The following is a 25,777-nucleotide window of genomic DNA, read 5'->3' on the forward strand; positions in this document are numbered from 1 at the left end:
CGCATTTTTGTAATCATAGACTAATGGTTGTAATTTTGTTTATATTTCCTGTAAAAAACATTTCTTTTAGTTCTTTTTTCCTGCACTTTTTTCTTTGCTTTTATTTATTTATTTACACTATTTGTAAGCTACTCAGAGTCACCTTATTAGTGGGACGGTGGGGAATATAAATTTAATAAATAAATAAAATAAAGCTTTTTCGACGCAGTGTTAAAGATTGTCGTTTGCTTTTCTCACACTCGAGGATTCGGGTTGCCCTAATCCTGGCCTCAAGTTCCCTGTAGCTGCGCAGAGCCGCTCAGTTCTACAGGACTTCGAAAGGTCGGATGCGCCCACCCCTGCCGCTTTGCATTCTGGCCCTTGTAGTTTGCCCTTGTTGAGCCGCATCGAAAAAATGGCGGAGGGCCGAGCACGTTGCCTATCTTGCCATGATGGGACTTGTAGTTCCCGGCGGTAATATAATCCCTCGACAAGTGATTGGAAGACGGCTTGTTTTTCGTCATCGCTTCTAGAAAGCCGACGAATGCCAGCCAACGATGGTACCAGAAGAGGAGGCGGTGTTTCCGGGATTGGGTGGGGCTTCCTTGAAAAAAGAAAACTCCCCGGATGCTGCCTAGCCTGAGACCGGCTCGGAACTTTCCAGAAAAGTCGCGGTCGTTTTGTCTGTGGGAGAGAAAGAGGCAGGCGAAGGTGGCACTCGGCGGCAGGAGCGGGTAGACTTACGGGGAAGACGTCAGGCTGCCTTTTTTTCGGCCGAAAGCGCGAGGTGGGTGGAAGACAAAGGGAAGCTGTTGGCCGCGCCTTCCCTCCCCCCCACCCTTTCTCCCCTCCTCGTCGTGCGAGGAACGGCCGCCCGGGCAGCTTCGTCCGCGCGCCTGGGAAGCCGAGGCGCGCGCGGGAGTGGAGTGGGGGTGGCGTCGTGCGCGAGCCGAAACCGTGCACTTGAGGGGAAGGGGGTGGGGGGACCCGAACGAGGTGGGTAAAGGAGGCACGAGGGCGGAAGGGGTGGTGGCGGCCGGTGGGGGAACTGGGGAGAAAGGAGTCTTTGGGGAACTGGGCAGGAGGGGTTGGTGCCCGTTGTCCGTGAGACGAGGAAGGGTGACCATGAAGAAGCATCCTTTCTGGGTGTCCTGTTGGGGAGAAGGCGGGTGGGGGAGGGCTTGGGGTGCGGGGGGGGGAGTAAGCCCTTTTTCAGGTGAGTGACCTTCATCTGCTCGGGAACAGGCAGGTGTGCCGACTGAAGGAGCGGAACCTCATTCAGGCAATTAAAACGAAGGTGGCCTAGTCACGCGGGAGGAACAAGAAAAGGTGCTTTTGTGACCGAGTTAGTACCTGTTTGTATAGCCATTTAGGCTGTGGGAGGCTAGTGCGGGGAGGTGGATTAAAGATGGGGGAGGATTGTTTCTGTTGAGGGTAAAAGAGGTAGAAGGGAAGGGACATAGGAAAGTGTGGGAGAGTCTCAACAGCTGTTTTTACTTCCTTTAAACCCCTGTGGTCTTACTATTATTCTCTTCCCCTCCATGTTCTCATGCAGGTAGGGTTGCATCATGGTGAAGGAGACCACATACTACGATGTGCTTGGGGTAAAACCTAATGCCTCTCAGGAGGAGTTGAAAAAGGCTTATAGGAAGCTAGCATTAAAGTATCACCCAGATAAGAATCCTAATGAAGGTGAAAAGGTGAGTTAATACATGTGGTTTTTAAAAAAAAAATCTTTCTCCTCTCACTTTCTGCTAGTATGGCAGGTACTCTGCACCCATTTCATTTTACTCTGTTCCCATTCATTTCTTGGTGTGATGTGTTGGATTTTGGTTATTGAGCCCATATGCATACTTATCTTCAGGACATAATATTTCTTCAGGTCTCGAATGTTTCCATGTTCTATTTTGCTTCACTGTTGCTTGCCTTTGAACATTCCTGTCTCTTACTGAAAATGCAACTTGGTTTTTACAGTAAAGTGTCTTTCTTTTTGAGAAGGTTTGAAAAACTTACATAAAATTTTCTCTCCATGTCATTTCCAAGTGTGATCTTCAGTTTTCATGATGAACTTGACTCCTGGTGACTTATGTGGACATATCCACATGCAGATCAGCATTTTTTTTTACTTCCCAGTCTGTCTTATAATCACTGCCTGTTGGAAAGCTTGCAGCCTAGCTCTTGTGGCAGCACCTAGTCATTGTTAGCTGTTTTTGAAAAAGTTAAAGCAGCGTTGAACCTGTGAACTAGACTTAGATATAGAAGAAAAATATTCAGCAGAAAAAAAAACAAATCACTTTATCACTATATTAAAAAAAAACCCCAACAATCATTCAGTGGACTTAAAGGTTTACAATTAGGAAGGTTAAAATTTAGATTTGGTTTCTTCTGCTGAAATAAAACATTATTTAAAGACCTGTCCTTTGTAATAAAAAGAGAAAATTCAATCCGTAAGGTGGACCAATCATCGGTAATTATTGTATGTTACTAATAAAAGTATGTAAATGTAGTAGACTGATCATGGTATAAATAATATCATTTGGCAACAATTACATAAATAGACTAAGCCTTTTGATTTTTTAAAAAATGTAGTTCAAACAAATTTCCCAAGCCTATGAAGTCCTGTCTGATTCCAAGAAAAGAGAGTTGTACGATAAAGGTGGTGAACAAGCAATAAAAGAAGGTGGCAGTGGAAGCAGTTTTGGATCACCAATGGATATATTTGATATGTTCTTTGGAGGAAGTGGAAGAATGCAACGGGAGAGGAGAGGTAATGCACAATTTTGTTTCATCTAATGGAAATTTTAGTGGTTAACTTTTTATTAGTTTAAAGAGGAGTGGTTCCCTACAGACATTATAAAGATAAAGGTGATGATGTAGTTTTCAAGGTGAACAGGTAAAAAGATATCTTTTAATTTCAGAATTTTTATTTAATGTAAAACCATTTGTTTCTTATGATTGCTATGGGAGCTGTCATAATGGAATGTCCACTAAAGCATCTATTAGCATTATTTGAACAGTACCTCAAAGTCTGTTTGCTCTTATTAGCTGTATAAATTATACAATAGTCCAAATGTTTTCAACATACTTTAAACTGCACGTGAAATGGCCTTTGTGACTCTTTACTTAGAAATGCCCCATTGGATCCAGCCAAGTTTAATTTCCATTGTAATAAATGTGATTTTTTCCCCCAAAAAAGTTCTCAGCCATGAACTGAATTAATTCTTAATAACATGCTTTTCATTTCAGGTAAAAATGTTGTTCATCAGTTATCAGTAACTTTAGAAGACTTGTACAATGGAGCAACCCGGAAACTTGCTCTGCAGAAAAATGTGATTTGTGACAAATGTGAAGGTAGGCTAAAACATTAATTTTTTAGATGTTTAGGAGAAATTTTAATGTAAAAAGATGGAGTCTATTTAATTTTAATTTTTTTCATGTTTTCTAGGACGAGGGGGCAAGAAGGGTGCAGTAGAATGTTGCCTTAATTGCAGAGGAACAGGCATGCAAATAAGAATTCATCAGATAGGACCCGGAATGGTTCAGCAAATCCAGTCTGTGTGCATGGACTGCCAAGGCCATGGGGAGCGCATCAGTCCCAAGGACAGGTGTAAAAGCTGCAATGGAAGGAAAATTGTTAGAGAAAAGAAAATTCTGGAAGTCCACATTGATAAAGGTATACTAAATGAGAAATTAGGAGTTGTGGAATATTAAAAGTCCTAGAGAAGATTTATATATATTAATTTAGAAAGGGATGATAAATTACATTTGGGTTGTCTGTGCCATGAGATCTGTGTCTTTCACTAATTTTTCTTCAGAATTACCCTGTTTGATAAAGAACATAGTTCTATAGCAGTGATGGTGAACTTTTTCAGCATCGAGTGCCCAATCAGGAATGCATGTGCCGGAAACCCGAAGACCAGCTGGCGATGGCACATGTGCCTACAGGGAGGGCTCTGTGTGCTGTAGGTTCACCATCATGGTTCGATAGAATATAGTTCTCCCACTCCCTGACTTTCTAGGCATTAAACCTCAATACCTCTATCAAGATATGGTGCTTTCATAAGATAGTAGAACTTCCATAATTTTTGTATGAATTGTGGATGTTTAATGGCTTCCAGTAAGAATTGAGGGATGCTGTGTGGGTGACAAACTGACTTGCTAGAACAGTTGACATCAGATGGCTCTGCAAAACTAGTATTTGGATAAAAATAATTTTGACTTAAGGGCTGAAATAAATAAACACAAAAGGAAAATACTAAACATGTTCAAATTAAATTATTACAAGAAGTGTACATCACAATATCTAAAAAAAATTAAACAGGTCACCTGTACATTCCATAATACAGAACTAGAAATTTTGGCAAAAGAAAATGAGTAAGGAATAACTGTCTTTTCACTAGCTGTTAAGGAATATGCTTTCTGCTCCTGTTTCATGCTTCTACTTGCAGAGTGAAGAATGCTAAATTTATTAGAACAATAATTTAAAATATATTGTGTAGATTTTAAGTCTAATCTGTTCCTTTTGAAATAGGAATGAAAGATGGTCAGAAAATAACTTTTCATGGTGAAGGTGATCAAGAACCAGGTTTGGAGCCAGGAGACATTATCATTGTCTTGGATCAAAAAGATCATTCTGTGTTTACAAGGCAAGTTTTAATAATACTGTGGAAAACCTATTTGGGTAGTATGTATAACAGCTTGGGCACATAGGTTGTCAGACATTAGGGTTTATTTTTAGAAGACACTGATTGGAGCAGGTTTTAAATTTTGTAGTCAGAATAGGATGGTCAGAGTAACAATTGCAGTTTATCTTAACTTTCTCTCTACAATAATAATAATAATAATAAATATTTATTTCTTAGCCGCACCCTCTCCCGAAGGACTCGGGGTGGCGTACAACAAAACATAGGAAATAAATATATCGACATACATATAACAAAACATATACCAAGACATATACACGACATATACAAGGAGGAGGTGAAGTGATAGATAAAAACAAGTAAAAACACAATGTTTAAAAACCCCTAAATAAATTGAATGCAATTAAAATACCCCAAATAAAAAAAACCGTCAGGAGCGATATAGTTGGATCAAAGTTGAGCCAGGCCAGCAACTTGAAAAGGGTGGGTCTTGAGCTTTACACGAAAGGAGCGGAGGTCAGAGGTATTCCTAATATCCGGAGGGAGGTCATTCCACAGGGCTGGGCCCGCCACAGAGAAAGGTTAGTTATTTCTCAGTTTTAAGACGTTTGTTCAGTCTAATGATGCAAAGTCATTAAACTGGTTTTCCTTCTCAGGAAGTTGACCTTCGGATATTAAGTAAAATGTTACATTGATTTTAAAGCTTGAAAGTAATCTTCTCTAGTTTAAATGCTGAAACATTTTATGTTTGGATGTAAATAGTATGTATTTGATTACTGTACAGTAACAAGGAAAATCAGTTTAGTTTTTTCTCATGAAACTGTAACTGTTGTTTTTTTTTTACTTAGATAGTTAAACATGGAATGTCATTAAGTTTCAAAATATTCCTTGATCTATATTATGGGGGTCCTCATCCTTTTTGAGCAGGAGAAATTTTGAAAACATGATAGCAGCCCTGTGGCTGCTTGGATGGCGGAAATTGCCATTTCACAAAATGGCTGCCATGGGAAACTTACAGAGGGCCAGTTTATCAGAATGCTATGTGTTGTGCAGGTTAAGTACTTAATTATTAAGTTAAGTATTTAAGCTATCGTGCTTATCTTTGGGATTTTTGGGAACAAACAAATTCCCTTCCTCCCAAAAGTATTTGCCTACAGCCCATACATTGTATTTTTCAATAAATATTATAGAGTCCATTTAGGATCCAGGTGCATTATTGCAAATAAAGATAATGCTGGAAGATACCACTTTGAATCGCAGCATGCCAACATGCTTAAATTTAGAAGATGTAAGAAACATATAAAGGAAACCCCCCCACCCCCCCATGTCTGTATGTTCTATGGCACTCTGAGGTGGCATGCTGGGGACCAATGGTCTGCTATATTATATGTAGCATAATATTTAAAGATATTAAGATAAAACCTTATTTTATTTTTTATTTTTCCATATATTCAGATCTGGTGCCAGTATAGTTTTATTTCACTAACAAATCCTTTTAATTTTGTAGGAATGCAGATCTCTTTATATTCTCCCTGTGCATTTATTTAATAGTACAATTTACCATTTTAAGCAATTAGGTTTTTTACTTGTCTTTTTGAAATTGATACCCTATATAATATGATATAGCCCTGCAATTCTAAGGCATATAACTTTTTTTCTGCAGGCGAGGTGAAGACCTGGTCATGTCTATGGATATACAATTAGTGGAAGCACTCTGTGGCTTTCAAAAACCAATTGCAATGCTGGATAATCGAACTATAATAATTACTTCTCATCCTGGTAAGTCTATATTGCTCTGAAAAAAGAACTTGGGTACAATAAGTTTAAATTTAAAGGACCATGGTTTAATAGACTTTGGATGTAAATCTGTCTATATTACTTTATGTGTATAGTCTTATCTATCTTTTTATGATCTATAAACTTCCTCTTCAGTTAAATGAACATTCTATTTTAACTGACAACTGTTCCCTAATATTAGTCTGTTAAAAGTTTGCAATTATACTGGAGTCACTATTAATTGGAACCCACCATACAATAAATGTTATCCTTTTGAAGAATCCAAGTAAAATTCTATAAAATTCTTAAACAGCTATAACTCTTAAATTAATACTGTAATTAAATTGCTTTTATCAAACTCATTGCCTTGGATTGACAGGGATGGCACAATCATTTGTAACCGATGAATTAGAAATAATCTAAACATATCTTGGAAAACCCTTTTTTTATCATGATACTGCACTTTAGGAATATGCCATGTTTGGATTCAGTTACAAAATATTTCTAGCACTTGGATCTTTTCCCAGAATCAGGTTACTACCCTCTGTGGATGCCTTGTTCACTTGTCTAGTTTCCTGCCAGGATGAGTTTCTGCTTGAGCAATTACAAGTAGTTGTAACTTTAATTTTATATAGTTTGTTAAACATAAGTTATGTCTCTTTAATTTCTAGGTCAGATTGTCAAACATGGCGATGTTAAGTGTGTGCTAAATGAAGGAATGCCAATCTACCGTAGGCCATACGAAAAGGGTCGTCTTATAATTGAATTTAAGGTAAGTGACGGTTGAATTACTAATTAAATATCTCATGGAAAATTTCTTCAATATATTTTAGGCAATGCCTTATAATGCTGATTGCTTAAATAATTGGTGTTAGTTATACAAATTAAGCAAATGTATCTTTTACATTAACATTCAGGCACTTATTTCATAGTTAAAAGTACATTTATGAGAAGCATTCATCTTTTTTTCCTGATTTTCAGGTGATATTTCCAGAAAATGGTTTCCTTTGCTCAGATAAGCTATGTTTGTTGGAAAAACTGCTACCGCCAAGGCAAGAAGTGGAAGAAACCGAAGACATGGATCAAGTAGAGTTGGTAGACTTTGACCCATCTCAGGAAAGAAGACAGCATTACAATGGTGAAGCCTATGAAGATGATGAGCATCACCCTAGAGGTGGTGTCCAATGCCAGACTTCTTAAAGTGGTCTCACAGTTACACTTGTGCTGCTTGTCCTGTATGTCAGTTGTGGATGAGTGAAGGACTGAAGTTGCTATATTCAGAATTGCTATTGTCTCTGTAATATTTAAACTTAGTTGTTTTTAAATCAAGTTAACAAATTGAAATCGATAAAACTACTTGGATCAAGTTGGAATGTTCATATTTCTACAGGGGCTCCTAAGGAAACCTGAAGCCACTTTACTCTGGCTTGTTTTATTTTGTGCATCATAAGTGTGTTGTGTGCAAATGCACTGGCTTAGTATTCAGTGATTTCTGTTTAGTATTATAAATTATATTCCCTGTTATGTATGCATCTGTATTTATGATTCATGTTAAAGATGTGAAATTAAATTTTTGTATTCATCTAGATACATTGATGTGTAAACTTTGACTTTAGACTTTGCACAGCACCTGTATGAGACTCTACTTATTTTCCATTCTGGAATGTTGAACACCCTTCATTCTATACTGAGCTTTAGTTAGAATGCTGTATATAACTCATTGATGTTAGACAGGATCCCGGCACGGTTCTTGGGTAGGAGTAAAAAATTCAACAAACGTCTAAGTGTAAATGGGACAAAAGCTGAAATCTTAAAAAGGATTCTGAATAGCAGTACATAATTTTTATAGAGGTAATCCTGCAACTGAAATATATGCCTAAGAATAATGATATAAAACTACATGCATTTTGAGTTTCATGTCACTAACACTCAAATTCGATGCTGCATGAATACTAGCAAAAAAACCAAAAACCCATTAGTACTAAATGACTCCTTAATGAACTGTTCACAGTCCATAAGGTTTTTGTGTGTAGTTTCTGAAAAAGACTACCTTTTAATGGCTATTTCAAAATGTCAATATAAGTAACCTAGTATAGATTCATCCAAAATAATAATTAGGCATTGCATTATGACGGGGGGGGGGAAGAGTTAGCAGAGAATTTAAGTACGTCTTTTAAATATACCTAAGACTATTTCTGAAAACTAAGTTGCTAACATTGTCATTTATGATAAGCCCTAAATTTACGTAACTGCTATATGTATATATCTGTATATGGGCAAATAGGATAGCAGAAAATAGCATTTCAGTTCCATATGTAATTTTAAAATAAATCTCACCATTAAAATCTTAAATTGGCAAAAAAAATTAGCTTAAATCCTTGGCAGGGATTTAAGTTGTACAGCTAATTATTTTAATCCTTGTGATAAGGATGAGTTACAGTGGAATTATGTGTCTTTTAAATGCTTGATTATTGTACTTTACACTCAGTTTGTACCTGTAGGGGGAAATAAAACTATCCTTCTAACAGCTTCATCTCTTCTTCCTTTTTGGCCTATATAAAGATCCATTCCAAATATACATTTGTCAAGAAAATGTCCTAAAAAAACCCTTGGTCCAGTTTGGCATATTGCTAAATGGGATGATCCTGAGGCTCATACACTTTGGTATCCATCTTTATCCCACTGAAGCCTGTTACAAGAAGTAAGTTTAGTTTGAAAGCATGTAAAAATGCAAGTAGAGAAAATAGGAAACACCTTTGGTGTTCTGTGCGCCTACGGTGTTTAGTCATGCTGGCCACATGACCACAGACATCTTCGGACAGCACTGGCTTTTCAGCTTTGAAACAGAGATGAGCACTGCCCCCTAGTCAAGAACGACTAGCACATACGTGTGAGGTGAACCTTTACATACACACACACATTCACATTTTAGGTAGGGTCGTAGAGGGTTTTTCCAGTTAAGAAATGATCAGTGTTTGAGGAGAGTTGAAATGGGAGTAAGCTTTTGTCATTCCTATAATAAATTCTCCCTAAACTCAAAAAATTTTCCCCAAACTGAGCTTTTGTAAAGGATATTAGATTAGAACATGAAAAAGGAAAAGTCTGGGGCACATAGTGTTACCACGCAGCCACTGGAAAAGCTGTCCTAGATCATGCCACCAAGTACAATACATACTATAGTTATTTCTTTACCATGAACTCTCCCTCCCTCTCTCCTGATTGGCTGGATGAATTACCATACCTTGCAAAAAGCATGATTAGAGTATAGTCATAGTTAAGGAATTAGACATCAGGGTCAATCTCTATCCACAGCCTACTCTAGAATATTAAAAAAGATGAGATTTCCTCTTGATGCCAATGAATATTTATAGGAAAGATGGATATACATTTAATAGTACTAATTTGCAGATGCAACTCAATAAGTAACCATTTCTTCACCAGTCAAGAAAACATACTTTCTTTATAAACACGATAAATTTCAAATTTGGTCTTATTTTAAAAGAAAAGTTAGAAAAGTTCTAAGCCAGATGCCTCTTTAAGAAATATTTTATTGTAGAACAGGCAGTGCTTTTTTTTAAAAAAGGAGCTACAAAAAAAAATCTGCACAAATTTAGAAACAAAATATCCATTTTGAACAGCAAAATTACAATTCTTCAAGGGAAAAATATTTTATTTTCTGAAAATAAGATGAAGCTTGTAACATAAACTCAGTATATTTCAGAACATCAAAAAGTCTACAAAACAATAGCAATTAGTTTCTATCCTATTCAAGACAATTTATATATTCTAAATAGGAGAGGGAAATTAACATTTAACCAGAGCAGGAACTCCCAGCCCCTCTTAATCTCCTTTAAATGGTACATTTACCTTGATAACAAGAGATCTCACTCAGCCAAATAACAATCTGCAAGATCATAATTTTCAACAGACAATGTTTAAATATGTGCTTTATATTTCCATAAATACTGCCAAAATTTTAACATGCCATTTTAAATAGCAAAACTGCATGTATTTATTTGCTCTTCATTTCCCCCTTAACTAAGAGTTAATCTCATTTTATATTTTTTTAAATCCAAAAATATGTAGAAGTAATGCCATTCACGTAAGAAGCAGAAATGAAACGTATGAAAACATTCATAGAAATTGAACTGATTTTTCAATTTGCAGACACAACTAGCGTTATATATAGCTAAAGGTTCCTCTTCAGACAGCTGAATATGAAATTCAGTATAAATTAAAACAAGCCTTTTAAAAATATTTTTGGAGACATATCCCCTGCACATGGTACGCACTTCCCAGGAGTTTCAGTAGCCATATGCGGAAGGAATTTATGCAGTTCTAAGGTTTCCACAGCTTCAACAACCCATCTTCACTATAGGTAGCAATCAAATTCTGATGGGGATGGTGAGCAATACCAATGACATCCTTTTCATGAACCTTAGCATCAGAAAGAAAGAAGAAACATGATTATCTCCAGAGATAAGATCAGATGAAGTATTTTCTATACATATCTTCCTCTATCCTAAAAGAATATAAAATAATCAAGAAAAACAAGTGTTTTCTGGAAGAATGGATTCTGAAAATAGTAGAACTAGCTTTAATAATAAACAGCAACCCGACTACTTGTTTCTTGTGGCTTGGATATCCCTATTAGATTTCCTACAGGAAAAGGAGAAAAATTAAATGTTGACTTTGTGATTGAGGATTACATCTAATTTGAGAAACATTGGGGGTTTGTTAAATGCATGGTTTATGGTTTACTTGCACCGGAGGTGATTGTATGTTGAATTAAAGTTGAAGTAAGTCCTGAACGAGCAAGGCTATAGTCCTAAGTGCTATATAAGTCCTGAAGCCACAAAGCAGGCTTCCAGATACACCCTATATCTGAAGACTTCAAATGTCAGCCATGTTAGCAGGCCAAAAGATTCTGAAGTTGAAGTCTATACATCTGGTAGATATTTGGGTTTGGGAAAAAGTGGGATGGCAATCAGGAAACAGGGCAGAAAGTTTTGTAATCTTCACCAGTGATTTTTTGAGAAGGAAACCTGCTCTACCAAGGAATTTTGTTAAGTGTAAACTGGGGAAATATTAGATTTGGTGGAAAGGTCTATGGGGCCAGGGAGCCAAATCTGGTCTCTACCGCATATGGAACTGCTGCTAGGTTGTCACCAAGATGCCCTCTGCTACCCACCGTCAGTGTTCTCTCCAGTTTGCCAGTCACTGTGCTGAAACAGTAGAGGACAAAATCTTCACCCACACAATAGATCCACTCGCCTCGAGGAGAAAGGGCACAGCAGACGAAGTCACCACCTTCTCTCTTACCAGAGCTGAAACTTCTCACAATCTACCAAGTTGAAATATTAACAAGAAAAAAAGGAAATCAGCAGCCGTATTATTCAAGGTATAGTTTTCATTTCTTGTGACAACGCCCTTCCAAAGGACAGAGTAAAACGTTAGGGAATTGCAATCTCTACTGCAAATTATTAGCAACAGCACAAGTAGCAAGCAGATCTTCAGAGGTTAAAAGATGCTGATGGACAGAGACCAAAGGCTAAGAAGGAGTTTTATCTCTCCACCTGGAGAAGGTGTGTGTGTGAGCTGAAATGTATAATAAATCTTCACCTTACTTTTGATTCAATATACAGTACAAGTATTACGATGCGCATATTTCAAACCTCACTAGCTCCTTTGCTTTTGTCTTTGGAAATATATTAAATGTAAAGCAGGAGAACACCAGCTAACCTTACAGTATAAGAGGATTTTAGTAATAAGCATCTTTAATAAGTGAGATGTGCTATAAATGATGTTACTAGAGACATTTATAAACCTTGATTTAAAAAAATATACAATCTCTAAAGCTTCCTAGACTCGCCTTCCAGGAGAGATGGGCAGCATAAAAATTTAATAATAAGAAATAAAAATAAAAAGTATAAATACCGTGGGCTAATATATGGGGAAAAGAGGATTTTTCTCTCAGTACAAATTTCTGAGATCTCTTTAGCATTTGTTAACCGACTAAATTCACTGAAGCAAAAGCTAAGAACCTTCCAAACCAATTTAAAATTGTGTATAAATGAAAATATAAGCTTTAACCAAATAGCTAAAAATATAAGCTAAAATAAGGTTCTTTTGGATTACCTGAAAATCCTAAAGATTAATTCAGCATCCTCAACCAACCAATGCAACATTTAATCATGACTTTAAAAAGTCTTACAAATCTGAAAAAGTGGGAACCATGACTTGCCATTGTCAGTTACCGAATCCAAAAGGAACACCGACTGCATTCTCACAGATGTTTTAAAACACAATCCAATTACGTACTTGCCCCTGCATGTTCATGATGACAACTGTATTTGATCTGTTACAAACAACAAAGTGCTCCGGATTTTTAGGCAGGAGAACCACACTGTTCACAGTGATGTCTGTTCCAGCTGTGCTACCCAGGGATTTGAAGGTGTTACAGCATTCTGTGGTCTTCATATTCCAAACCTAATAAACAAACGGGAAAATATGCAAATTCCATATTAGAATGAAACCCAAGCATACCCCACGTGTGTCTTCATGCAGGGTATATAATGGCCCTAACCGTACCATTGTTTCCCATAATACATAGGCCTTTTCTCCATTTGTATATCCTGTCTTTTATGATGGGTGCTAATATAAACATTTCATTCAAAAGTGATTTTAGTGCAAAAAGTCAACCCGTTCTGTACTAATATTAAAAACAAAGAAAAAGAAAAAACTACTAATCAAGTCACTTAAAAGAGATTGACCTGAAGACAGCATCCAGAACCTAATTTAAACTCAAACTATTTTTGGGAGGGGAGCGGGGGGAGAAGTTCGCCAAAAACCAAAGCAACCACATATGTCTGAAAACGCTGCAGTTGGTAGAAATCATTTGAGAGACAGAAATTGCATTGAGTTTAATTTTACCCGGACCAGGCAGCGAACAGCATTTGTAAATATTTCTGTATTGTAGTCCTCAACTTACAGCTCCTTTAATGACTGTTCAAAGTTACAACGGCACTGAAAAAAGTGACTTACAACCATTTTTCATACTTATGGTTGTTGCAGTATCTCCATGGCCATGTGATCAAAATTCAGATGCTTGGTGACGCACTCATATTTAGGACATTTTGCAGCGCCTTTGAGTCATGTGACCAACTTCTGCGACCTTCTGACAAACAGTCAGTGGGGAAGCCAGATTCACGTAATAACTGTGCTACTAACATAACAACTGCCCTGATTCATTTTAAGAAGAAAGGTCGTAAATGGGGCAAGAAAAGTCATAAAATGGGGCAAAAAAAATCACAACAAATGTTTCAGTTAGTAACAGAAATTTTGGGCTCAATTGTGGTTGTAAATCGAAGACTACCTATACTACTAAGAATATGTTTTCAAGAAAACAAACAAACCAACAAGCAAAGATTTTAACTAATCATGCAAATTACACCTAGTGATTGGGACTCGGGAGCGTACCTTCACAGTGCCATCAGAGGATGCACTAATAATATAATGTCCATCTTGTGTAAATGTAGCTTCATTAACAAATGAGGAGTGACCACGAAATTCTTTGAGAGTCTTCCCTGATTTCAGGCCATGAATCCTGTTACAGCATAAAAACTATATTAGCTTCATTTGTCCAAGTCAGATGGAACAGCCAAATGTATTGCAAAATCAGAAATACCTGATTGTCTGATCAAAGGCGGCACTCAGAATCTGACTGCTATCCTTTGAGAAGCTCAGACAGGTGACACCTTTGCTATGGGCTCTTTCAAATCGCCTCAGACACTGCCCACTCTGAATCTTCCACACCTTCAGAGAAACCAAGGAACTGATGTTACCATCACACAACAATAACATTTCCTGCCAAATTGCCTGGCTCATTCAGGTAAACCCAAAACATACCCTTTGCTTGTCCTTATGAATAAAATAACTTTTCCAGGGCAGCATATTGGCCATTGTTGGGACGGAATGTTGAACGAGAAAACATTTAGACTTATATACATTTCCCAGTGCTTTACAGCCCTCTCGAAGCGGTTTAAGAGTCAGCATACTGCCCCCAACAATCTGGGTCCTCATTTTACCAACCTAAGATAGAAGGCGGAGTCAACCTTGAGCCCGGTGAGATTCGAACTGCCAAATTGCAATCAGCTGGCAGTCAGCAGAAGTAGCCTGCAGTACTGCATTCTAACCACTGCGCTACTGCAGCTCTTGTACTCAAATTGGACCCTTTTATTAACTGAATATCTGAGATTAGTGAATGTCATTAAATTGCCAGAAGAGGAAAACATAAAGAAAAAACAAAACAATCTGGACCCGAAATGGGCACCCATAGAAAACTGCTTTTTCTGCATGATTCATTGCCATAAACCTGTTTCTTGCTATGCAGTCTTGGAGGTAGAGAGGAACAGTTTACAGTCTCTGTTTCTTTATACACCATGATTGGGGACTGTACAAACTGTTCCTGATGCTAAGGAAGAGTAGAATTATTTTCCTTCAGGAAAATATCCGAAAGATCGTTTTCAAGAGACAACTGGACTTTCTGGTTTTTCTTTGAAAACATTTTGCTTCTCATCGAAGAAACTTCTTCAGCTCTGAGCTTCTCAACCAAGTAGGTTCTTGGATGAGAAGCGAAACATCTTCAAAGAAAAACCAGAAAGTGCAGTTGCCTCTTGAAAAAGTACCTTTGGGACAACTGTGACCTAGATGACTGAGAATCTCCACAGAACTTCAGGAAAATACTTCTAACCTCTCTCCATGAATCAATGCTTAGAAAGCAGTACAGAAAATCATGGAGAAAGGACCAAGAACACACTTTCAGAAGATGATTAATTCATACTCTTTTCAGTAGTGCTTTTGTCAAAGTTCCTCTCCTTAAATCCATCAATTCTTCTCTTTTTTTCTCCTTCTATACCTTGAAATCTGGGGTAGGGCTCCTTTCCATCTCTCTTCCCTTTCCATGTTCCATTCTTTCCATTTCCAACCATGCTCAGATCACTGTCAATATCCACAGTTATCTTGCCTCTTTGTTCATTTTTCCTTTGGATTTTTGAGACTCTAACCTCCACTTTTCCCATTAGCTGGCTATCTTAATTTCATCAAATGTTGCTATATTATCATCTATATTTTCCAATTTCTTCTCAATTCTCCCTGATGTTTCTAATAATTTTTGAATTTCAAACATAATCTGTTGTAATGTTATGGTTTCTTCTTGGTATTGTGTTATTGTCCAATTTATAAACACTGCCACTCCAGTTGGAAAACAAAGCTTTGTTTTTCACTTCTCTCTCGCTGCCAAAGAGACATCCACAGGGCACCTGCATAAACAACCCATCTTATCTCTTTGCAAGCTAAAACCTTTGAAGTGCTAGGTCAACATGATCAAAGAAAAGAGAGAGAAAAATATTTCCAGAATTTAGCCTCCAACCTCCAAGTCTCAGTGTAACTTCTTTTCCTTCTGATGTTACTGCTCTCTTTATATTCCTTTTATATCCTCTTTATATTCCAAGCTTAAAAGAAACAAGGCTCTTAAATGGAACAAAATAAAAATGGAACAAAATGGAACAAAATAAAAAGAAAAAAAAAACACCATCCAAGCCAGTATTGTGAAAGTAAAAAAAAAGATTTAAACCATAGGTTAAAAAAAAGTAGAAGAAAAGCCAATAGTTTCACTTTAAAAAGTAGGAAGTATTTGCAAAACTTCCATCTATAGAAGACCATTAAAAAAAGGATAACACACTGTCCAAAATAGCTTAAATTCGCCACTTCTTTTCTTTTCTTTACAAATTTAATTTGGTTTTAATCTTTTTTGGGCAGTCTCTTTTGTAAAAATAAAATTTCCTCACCAGATGGACACACTTTCTCTTTTCCGCTTTCCTCCAGTTGCGGAGCTGTCCCGACCTCAGCACCTTGGGGCTGCGCTTCTATCGCTGGCTAGAAGAGATTCTCTTGGATCAATCAGGGACTTTGCAATGTCCCTGAGATCAGCAAGACATACTCTTCTCTGTCACCGTCTCTTCGGGACAGTTTAGGTCCAGGTGGACCACCCAGCGGTAAAAGTATTGGCTGCAATCTCAGAGCTCCGAGAACGCACGTCCGTATCGTCACAACGTCAGCTCCTTCTCCAATTCATACTCTTTTGAGCCCTGACAAACTCCCAGTATTGTGTGTCTGTCATGTCTTAGACATTCAGGAAACATGGCTTATAAGTGAGTCCTTGGGTGCCCCTATGGGCCTCCAGCTGTCCTTAACAGCATACCTTGATTTTTCCATCTTGTGCTCCAGTTGCTAACATTTCAGTGTCTCTGCTGAAACACATGCATAGCACTGCATCATCCATCATCATAAAATTATCCTGTGCCTGGTATTTCAGATCCTAAACAAAGCAGTGAGCAAAGCAAATTAATAGAACTAAGATAAAAACAAGCATTGGGAAGAACGGATGTATACAAAATCATTTCAGAGTCACACTATGCTAAATCATACTATTAAAATCCAGACTGGTGGTGCCTCTCCAATTCAGAGGGCCATGAGATTCTTTGAAACAGAATAAGTCAATAAGTCAAGGATTGAGGCTAAGCTCTTCTATACTCAAAGTGCATACCTTAGATGTTGTTAATTGTTACTCAATAAATTTGGAGTTTCCAACACTGTACCCATCGTTTATACAAATAACAATCAACATTACTGCCTCTTTACAAATCTTCTCCAAAACCCATTTTTCTCCACCTACATTTATTTCTAATTTTGAAATATAAAAGTAACCAGCAAGAACTCCCATTCTATTTCCCATTTTAATCTCCCAAAGTTTTCTACCCACCCAACAACAGCAAAGATAAAACAAAGAAGAAAACATTTGATATGGATCACGGATCTTGCACCTTATAACATCTTCTATGGGCTTCCATTTTAAAAAGGACATTACACTGCATTGCTTTAAAAAAAAGACAAATTGAACATTTGGTTCAGCACTGTATATCCCAATTTAAAATTCTATTCTAATTTCCTCTGGAAATTCAGAAGAGTTCATATTACTCATCTTCATTTATTGTGCCTAAAGAATTGATGCAGAGTTTTGAGCAATTCACATGGCAGTTAAGAAAAGTCATATAATTTACCTTCCTGATTTTCCCAGTAGTAAAGTTCCAGACTTCAATAAATCCATCCACAGAGCCAGTAACCAGATACTGACCATCCGGAGAAAATCGAGCACATTCCACGTGAGACTTTTGCCCAAACTGTTTCATAGGAAGAAAGAAATAGCATATAACAAATAATATGTACTAATCTAGACTGGAAAGGTAAAGATATCCTCAAATTAAACTTAATTCCCATTGGATACATGGTTACACTGATGGGAGTTCTCTTGGCAACTGTACAAAAGTAGTCTGCAGTGCCTTTCTTCTCTATAACCCTGGAAATGATACCCTGGTGATCACTCACTAATTGGATCTTGATCTTATTTTACTCTTGGATCCAAAAAGCATTGCCTTGGTGCTGCACCTGAAGCATGTGGGAGGCGCAAGTTGCAGTCATTTACCTCCCGACCAGCCTGCTTGCAAGCCAGCTGGGACTTGCCACTTCCTGCCAGCTTCCACTCTCCCACATGTTGTTGGAAGTTGTGAGGAAGTTACCAGGAGGTCTTTACTTATCGATAGCAACAGGGGATAATGGGATTGTCATTCTTAAATAATGTGGTCATGTGATATCATGCTTTACAACTGAAAGTCCCGGTTTCTAGCCTAGCGCTTTAACAACTGTACCAATCTGGCTCTCGTCCAATTCCTTACTAAAATCAACTTTGCTTTTATTTTTTAAAAAATACAAGAACGAAAATGACATGTGGAAAATGACTGTTTTAAAATATGGATGTCATCTAGAATATATTAGAGTTTGATCAAGGAATCACAGTTGGGTTCTCATAACGAGCTAAATAAAATAAGCCATATGACAATATTGAATCCAGCCAGTGAGATATATTAAGCCTTGAGCATATTCCTCACAACCCACCTTAATATGTCTACTCAGCTGCGTGGGGAATTTTTCCTCTTCCACATCTTTGACAGCTGCTTTTCCTCTGAACAAGTCGATAGTCATACCAGGGGGAAGTAACCCCTGATGCTGCTGCCATTTTAAGGCCTGCGATACCAAAGAGGATTACAGATACAGATTGTAACACTTTTGAAAGGACACTTAAACATTAAAAGAAAGGTTTCTAAGCACCGTATTAAAGATTAATAATCATAGGCTTTAAAGAACAATCAGTTTTCCATTTCATACTCATCAATTAAGTTTAAGGGGGAGGAAATACCTGTCCTAATAACGCCATAAGACGAGATGGAGGTACCACACTAACTTCACCAGCCAAAGCCTGGGCAATGGCAGCTCTCCGCTTCTCTTTGCTGCTTCCATCTGGGTATGCCTGAAATGCAACATCAATCATTGGATTTGCATGCTTCCAAATTCATTCAGATCCAGAGATATACAGAGCAGTAACTTCCTTTTGAGAAATCTGCCACTTTCTCAAAAACCAGTAATTTGTCTGGATTGTCAGCTGGATGTTTTATTAAAAATTGACACTTTATATATGCAATTCTAAATTTACAACACAGCTTTAAGTGTTGGGATAAATTTGGTAGAAATAACTATATTGGGAAAGATCAATCCTATTTAGTTTGACTCAGAAGAAAACTTTAATCCAACCTTCTACTTATTGTTAAAATGCACATTATTTCTGCTTCATGACAGCTTCAGCCAGAGAAAGTGGAGGACACATCAAAATATCTCCCAGCAAAGAAAGAAAAACAAAGTCTTCACAGTTCAAATGTTACCTACCTTCAAAATAGCAATTTTCCATGCCAATACATAATAAAATCCAACGATCACTTAATAATTATTATATTCTCAGAAATGACCAAACATCATGCTGACAGTCTTTCTAACTAGTATCAGCAAACCTGTCTAATATATAGTTCCAGAAAAATTGGACGTAATATGAAAAATAAATAATTATTTTTTTGAAGAGCATACCCTATGTAGAAACATTAATTTTTGTTCCTTATTGAATAGTGAGGGACAGAATTGAATTCAGCCAGCTAAGAAACACTGATTGCTTATTTGCATAAATTACACTGATCTAAAAGCAAATAGAAAACAATACAACTTTGAGAAGGGAAATAGTATCTATATGTTTACTGAACAAAATAAATCCATTTTGGTTTATAAAATAAAAATACACAATAAAACAAAATATGCACACTTTACAATAACAAGGAATAGGGAATGTAAAATACAGGAAGGAACAAAAAGCATTTTTCTGTCATTCATAAAAATAAGATCTGGACAAATAGAGCTTCAAAGATATAACAGTGGCACTGTCCCAGTAACTTTATATAAATGTTAAATAGAACTGTGGACAAAGCAGTGCCTTTTGGTACCTAACAATATACCACTGCCAAATCTAAAAGCACACTCTGTTATGTAAAACCATTCTGCAAACAGGAGAGCCGTTGTACAGGATCTCCAACTCACAAAGACAATTTGAGGAAGAGCAGATTGTTGATTATATCAAAAGTTATCTCAAAAACAAGCTAGATCACCAAAATTGCATTCTCCTACTCTCTCACATAAAGAAGGACAGAGGTACCATATTGATTCTACCCCAAACTAGATCACTTCTCAGACTGAAATGTAATGAAGAACTATTATTTACGACACAGTGAAACAAATGTCTAACATGAAATAATTCTAAATTTTAGGCAAAGCACAAGATCATGGATTCTCAGCCTCTTTCCTCAGTATAAAGTCATATTCCTCTTTCATGTTTTATATATGCCTCAACTTGTTTAGACAGGCCAGGTTTAATCAGAATTTTCAAAGAAAACACATGTCACCTTAGGTAACATTAGTCAAACAAACATAGAGAATATGTGAGGCAAAAGGAAATTATGTATGCGGATACCAACAGAGAATTTTAAATTCTTAAAACTGGTTCCAGAGAAGTATCTGAACTAATCCAAACAATATTTGAAATACATCAAATTACTTCTTCTTTTACACGTCCTAAATCTCTTAGAAGACAGGTAGCATTTATCTATCATTTCTTTATTAATTACATTTATATGCTGCCCGTTTCACTATCTAGGGGGATATACTGGGATAGAGAGCTGAATTGTTTTAAGCACATTTAAACATATTTTACACTCATCAACCATGCAATAGTATTACAAATTGAATTACACAATTAACTAACAATAACTTTAGAACTGGGTGGTCGCTTACATAATTTGCTTTGCATTAAACAACAAAATGCATCTGTGCAAGAAATGATATCATTAGCTATATAAGTTTTCAAAAATTGTAAATTCTAATTATATCATTGTGAAATGCAGAAATTAGTAAACGTTAGATCCTCCGTTATGCAGAAATGATTAAATGAGATATTTTATATATTGCAAACTGTAAATGAGAAAAATAATAAAGTAAACCTAAATAGACAAAATAAACAACAATATAATATTATTAAAGAGCCAGATTAGTCGCCCTAGTGGTTCCTTCACATATTATTTCACATAATACATGTAAAAAACTATGAGCTAATATAGTTTTACCTCACGTGGGTCAAAATAGGACCTAGCCAAAAGGTTCTCAAGATGAATATATCGCTCTGGTTGGGTTTGCTTTAACATGATCATTGGATCAGTTTGTCTCAGAAGAGATCTAGCAGCACCCAATTCACGAAGTTCTATCAGTTCCAGAACAACCTGAAATATCAACAGAAAAAGAATTATTAGTCATACAAACATGTGTTAAAGCACCAAACTATTGCACTTATATGATTTGTAAATTCAGTTTAAATGGAATTACACTGCTGAAAACTTTGATCAATGTTATCAAAATTTGATTCAAGTTTCAAAACTGAAAGAGTGTAGACCATAAGTCTCGAAAATTCTTATTTTTTTTATGAAAAAAAAAAACCCTCAAAGCATGAACAGGGGGATGTATATAAAATGCACTAACATCTTTAAAACAGTTATATGGTACCAATATTACATTGCAGAAGCACAATATAACGCAAAGCTTATATTCTTGAAAAAAAATCTTTAAAAAATAATTGACAGATTGTAAAAACTGGGGGGAAATCAGATTGCATCCGGCGCCAATATAATTTTATACTAAATGGAGATGGTTCAATTTTCACAGACAACAGCAACCATAACATGCCATGATATATCAAATTATATGTGCATGACACCATAATTAGTTATGTGGTGACGCCATGACATCTGGCACAAATATTAAGCTGTGATATCTGTGTTATCCTACATATGATACATCATACATGTATCACCATTTGCCCCTCTGTTCAAAAATGAAAGATGAATACTCTGCAAAATTACAAAATGCCAATTTATTTTGTAGCAATTAAAAATATGCCAGAAGATACAACTCAAAATATTATTGCACAAAGCTTGCTGACCTGTTCATACAGATCAATGAGTGTTTTGTCTGGCAACTTTAGTGACTGTATTGCCTGCAGTACTGTATCCCAATGGCCACTATTAATATCCGCCACGAAGCTTTCAATGCTGTCCACCGTATTCAGAGACACTGTAGTTTCCTCTTGCAATGTAGCCAGAGCACGATGAAGGCTGTTCTCCTTCAGATATTGCATGATTAAACGGATAACACTGGGGAAAAAAACAATTAGTACAATTAATTATTGATATTTATTCCATTTGCAGTCTCTCTCTATCCCACACACATAGCATTCATACTGTCTCATTAGAAGGCATTCTCCAATATTAATTTCTGCTTCAAAGAGAGAAAAAATTCAATCCGAGCTTAGTAAACTACACAATGGTGTAGTGAACTAAGAGATGCTTTCGCTCCTTTTTGATTCTACAGCTAGCCCTCGACTTACAACAGTTAGCTTAGTGACCGTTCGAAGTTACAACAGCACCTAAAAAAAGTTAAGCTGTGACCATTTTTCACATTTAGGATTGTTGCAGCATCTCCATGGTTACATGTTTTATCTTCGGATGCTTGACAACCGACCCACATTTTGGTTGCATCGGCTTGAAAACCGACTGCACATTCCGGGTTCTTGTGATCTCCATTTGCAACCTTCCAAGAAGCAAAGTCAATGGGGAAGTTAACAAATGCAGCAAGAAAAGTTGTAAAGCGAGGCAAAATCCACTAACAAACTTCTCATTTAGCAATATACATTTTGGGCTCAATCGTGGTCGTAAGCCGAGGACTCCCTGTATTGACGTTGCCAAATGCATTTCTTTCTCTCCCCCACCCCCACCCCGGTATCTTTTGCCTTCCTTATGAATAACTAGAAAATAAACAGGCGCGAAGCTTTGGTCGCCTTCGGAAAATTTCCGGCATGAACTTAAGAGCAAGCCGGTGCTCCCCACGGCCGCTGGACTGCAGCTACGGCAAGTGAAGCGACGGACCAACGGGAAAAGCTGCAGGGCGGCCAGTCAGGAGGAGCTAGGCCTGGGACAGGCCAAAGGAAGCGGGAACCAAGCGCAAAACCCGTCCACCCGCCCCTTTGCCTGCCACACTCACTCCGAGGACTCGATTTCGATCGACATCTTGAATTAAGTACAGACCCGCCACCTTCGACACCGAAACACAAGCCTGGCTCCACCCCCAACCACCCCGCTCGTTCACTTCCGGGTCAACTTCTCTTTTCTTCGTACCATAGATGCACCACATGATAAACTCTCGATGGCTTTTCATTTCCGGTCTCCTGTGACCGCCTCCCCCACCCCCTTCTTCTTTAGGCTTAGAGGAGAAGCGGGGGGGGAAACGATCAGAAAAACGTGCGACAGATGTAATAATACATTGCAGTATGTCTGTCAAGTAGTACCAAAAAAGAAGCTTCTTCTATTTCGCGGGGGTCGTCCCGATTGAAGGTTTTTCGACTTGAGATGTAAAGAGTGTTTTTAAAAAAATCAATATGCAGCCTGGATTTGGCGAACGGAAGAGACGGACAGTTCATTTTAAGCCATTTTTAACAAGTAATACAAATCTGGAGGCGGAGTAGATTGCCCTAACCCAGGGGTCCCCAAACGTGGCAACTTTAAGACTGGTGGACTTCAACTCCCAGAATTCTCCAGCCAGCATAGCTGGCTTGAGAATTCTGGGAGTTGAAGTCCACCAGTCTTAAAGTTGCCAAGTTTAAAGACCTTCATGACAACCTTCCTTTGCCTCCTCGCAACATGTTCTTGAGAAGTGACTTTTTCTAGAATTAAAAAAGAGAAAACCGTATTTTTTTAAAAAAAAAATATCTCTTTGGTTTCGCATTATCCACGTTGAAATATTTCAATCGGCGGAAGGTGGCACTCGGTTGCCTAATAGCATCGTCGAAGCATTTCTGCAAATCGCCATTGCTTTGCAGAAACAAGGCTTAAGGCTGCATCTGAAGTGGGAAGAAAGGTTTTATCGTTCTATAAACTTCCCAATGGGCCCCGTAGTAGAGGCTAGCAATACTGTTTGATTTTTACTTGTCGTACTTCTGCGACTTCGTGATATTTGGAAAATAAAAATAAAAATAAAATCGAGACCGGGCAATCCTTGTCACGTGATATGTCCCGCACGTGACCCTGTAACTAATCGCCTCGGGAGTTCTCTATGACGTATTTCGCACGGAACTTTTCCGTTGCATGGGGGGGATTGTGACGTCACATAATTCGAACTCGGCTTCTCTTTGGCTCGGTGCACCTGCCCCTGCCGTAAGTCAACCCCACCTGATTCTATAGGGTTGCTTCCAATAGAGGGGCTCAACAGACAGGTGAACTGAAATCCTTCTTCGCGTACATGTTATTGCATAGTTGAATTTATTACTACTGAGTGGTGATAGCATTGGTATCTGTGTAGCCAGCTCTAATAGTGTCAAGGTGATGATACGTGTGCATGTATCTTGATGTCTCGTGTAAACGCTGCATCTTTCGCAACAGGGAGGCACGTGTCGTTTGCCCTTCCTGCAGAGGCCTGTGGAGAATAGCCACTCCAGCAATTTAGACAACTTTAAATGGGAATTTAAAGGTAAAAGTAAAGGTGCCCCCTGGCACATATGTGCTAGTCGTTCCTGACTCTAGGGGGTGGTGCTCATCTCCATTTCAAAGCTGAAGAGTTAGCGCTGTCCCAAGATGTCTCCCTGGTCATGTGGCCAGCATGACTAAGAGCCAAAGGCGCACGGAACGCTATTACCTTCCCACCAAAGGTGGTCCCTATTTTTCTACTTGCATTTTTACATGCTTTAGAACTGCTAGGTTGGCAGAAGGTGGGACACATAACGGGAGCTCACTCCGTTACGCAGCGCTAGGGATTCGAACTGCCAACCTTTCTGATCGAAAAGCTCAGCAACTGAGCCACTGCATCGCCTTAAATGGGAATTTAAAGTTGTCTAAACAAAACACCCTGGTGGGGCGAGCACCTGCAAGATCCCTCGCAAAAATGCAGTTGCTTTAAAGGAGTCAAGTGAATAGTATATGCAGACTTCTACACACACCAAAGCAAACCCGCATAGCACGAGCGATCACCTACTCACCTCCAGCTTTGCCATCCTGCAGATGACATCCTGTAAATTGGACGATGTATGAGGGGATGAGGAAGAATGATAAAAATGCGAAGCCATCATTTGTACAAAGCACAACTTGATATTACCTTGTACTAGATCTGATTTAGTGTATTTCATCAGAAATCAGAATTGGAAAGGCTGCTGTCATATTCCTGATGCAGCATTTCCTGTGATAGTTCCTAGTCTCTAAGTCTACCCACTGCATCACCATCATAACTTTTCCCGTTGTGCCATATCTAAAAATTACTGCTGAAAATGTTGGTATCTCATCCAGAAGATCCTTGAATGTTGTGCTAGTGTGCACTGGATTTCCTTAATGAACATCAGTGTCTTATAGGTAAAATCGAGTTAACCTAATCTTCTTAATCTTCAATAGGAGCTAAGTGTAATACTATGTCTGTTGGACTATAGAATTTATAGGGAAAATTAGATGAAATGGCAGTATCTCTCTAAATCATGGGATGAACAGTTTTAAGTTAGCAAATGGTAGCTTGGGATGGTTGGGGACTATCAGGTGAAGCTCAACTCCTAATTGTATGTATACAATTGCCACCTGATTGATCATTACTTAAAACTTCCAATGACTTTCCAGTTAATTTAATCCAATCCATCAATGCCATCCATTGTCTTCTATTTTCTTCAGCCTTGCCTTTTAGGACTAGATTTTCTAGTTCTAAATAAAGTTCTAAATAAATGAGTTTCTGCTTCATCAAGCATCAGCCTTTATTTGCTCAGGATTGATAGTTATTCTGTTGCATGGTGTTCTTAATAAACATCTCAAAAT

At 37.8% G+C, this 25,777-nt stretch overlaps 2 protein-coding genes across 2 annotated transcripts; one reads left to right on the forward strand and one right to left on the reverse strand.

Moving 5' to 3' along the window:
• Positions 1–526: 526 nt before the first annotated feature.
• On the forward strand, positions 527–8,925 carry DNAJA1 (DnaJ heat shock protein family (Hsp40) member A1). The gene is made up of 9 exons (XM_081945240.1): positions 527–766; positions 1,535–1,679; positions 2,569–2,746; positions 3,226–3,330; positions 3,425–3,652; positions 4,511–4,625; positions 6,286–6,401; positions 7,070–7,170; positions 7,380–8,925. Exons 2-9 carry the CDS (start codon positions 1,548–1,550, stop codon positions 7,596–7,598), a joined length of 1,194 nt encoding a protein of 397 aa, XP_081801366.1. The 5' UTR covers positions 527–766; positions 1,535–1,547; the 3' UTR covers positions 7,599–8,925.
• Positions 8,926–9,932: 1,007 nt separating this feature from the next.
• Positions 9,933–23,110, reverse strand: SMU1 (SMU1 DNA replication regulator and spliceosomal factor). Its single transcript, XM_081940415.1, has 12 exons — positions 22,977–23,110; positions 21,880–22,090; positions 21,011–21,163; positions 18,712–18,822; positions 18,411–18,539; positions 17,519–17,638; positions 16,660–16,776; positions 14,086–14,213; positions 13,878–14,004; positions 12,720–12,887; positions 11,590–11,742; positions 9,933–10,835 (listed from the first exon to the last, which is right to left on the reverse strand). Exons 1-12 carry the CDS (start codon positions 23,000–23,002, stop codon positions 10,737–10,739), a joined length of 1,542 nt encoding a protein of 513 aa, XP_081796541.1. The 5' UTR covers positions 23,003–23,110; the 3' UTR covers positions 9,933–10,736.
• Positions 23,111–25,777: the final 2,667 nt, after the last annotated feature.

Source organism: Natrix helvetica, assembly GCF_964273705.1.
Source record: "Natrix helvetica genome assembly, chromosome: 2".
Taxonomy (NCBI): domain Eukaryota; kingdom Metazoa; phylum Chordata; class Lepidosauria; order Squamata; family Natricidae; genus Natrix; species Natrix helvetica.

Bases quoted from the DNA above. Each gene is read 5' to 3' on its own strand.
- DNAJA1 (XM_081945240.1), top strand. From the start codon at position 1,548: ATGGTGAAGGAGACCACATACTACGATGTGCTTGGGGTAAAACCTAAT. The intron at 1,680-2,568 runs GTGAGTTAATAC...TAAAAAATGTAG, and splicing joins ATCCTAATGAAGGTGAAAAG to TTCAAACAAATTTCCCAAGC. The intron at 7,171-7,379 runs GTAAGTGACGGT...CCTGATTTTCAG, and splicing joins GTCTTATAATTGAATTTAAG to GTGATATTTCCAGAAAATGG.
- SMU1 (XM_081940415.1), bottom strand. From the start codon at position 23,002: ATGTCGATCGAAATCGAGTCCTCGGA. The intron at 22,091-22,976 runs GTGAGTGTGGCA...TTTTTTCCCCAG, and splicing joins ATCGAAATCGAGTCCTCGGA to TGTTATCCGTTTAATCATGC. The intron at 14,214-16,659 runs GTATGCTGTTAA...GTTTCTCTGAAG, and splicing joins CACAAGATGGAAAAATCAAG to GTGTGGAAGATTCAGAGTGG.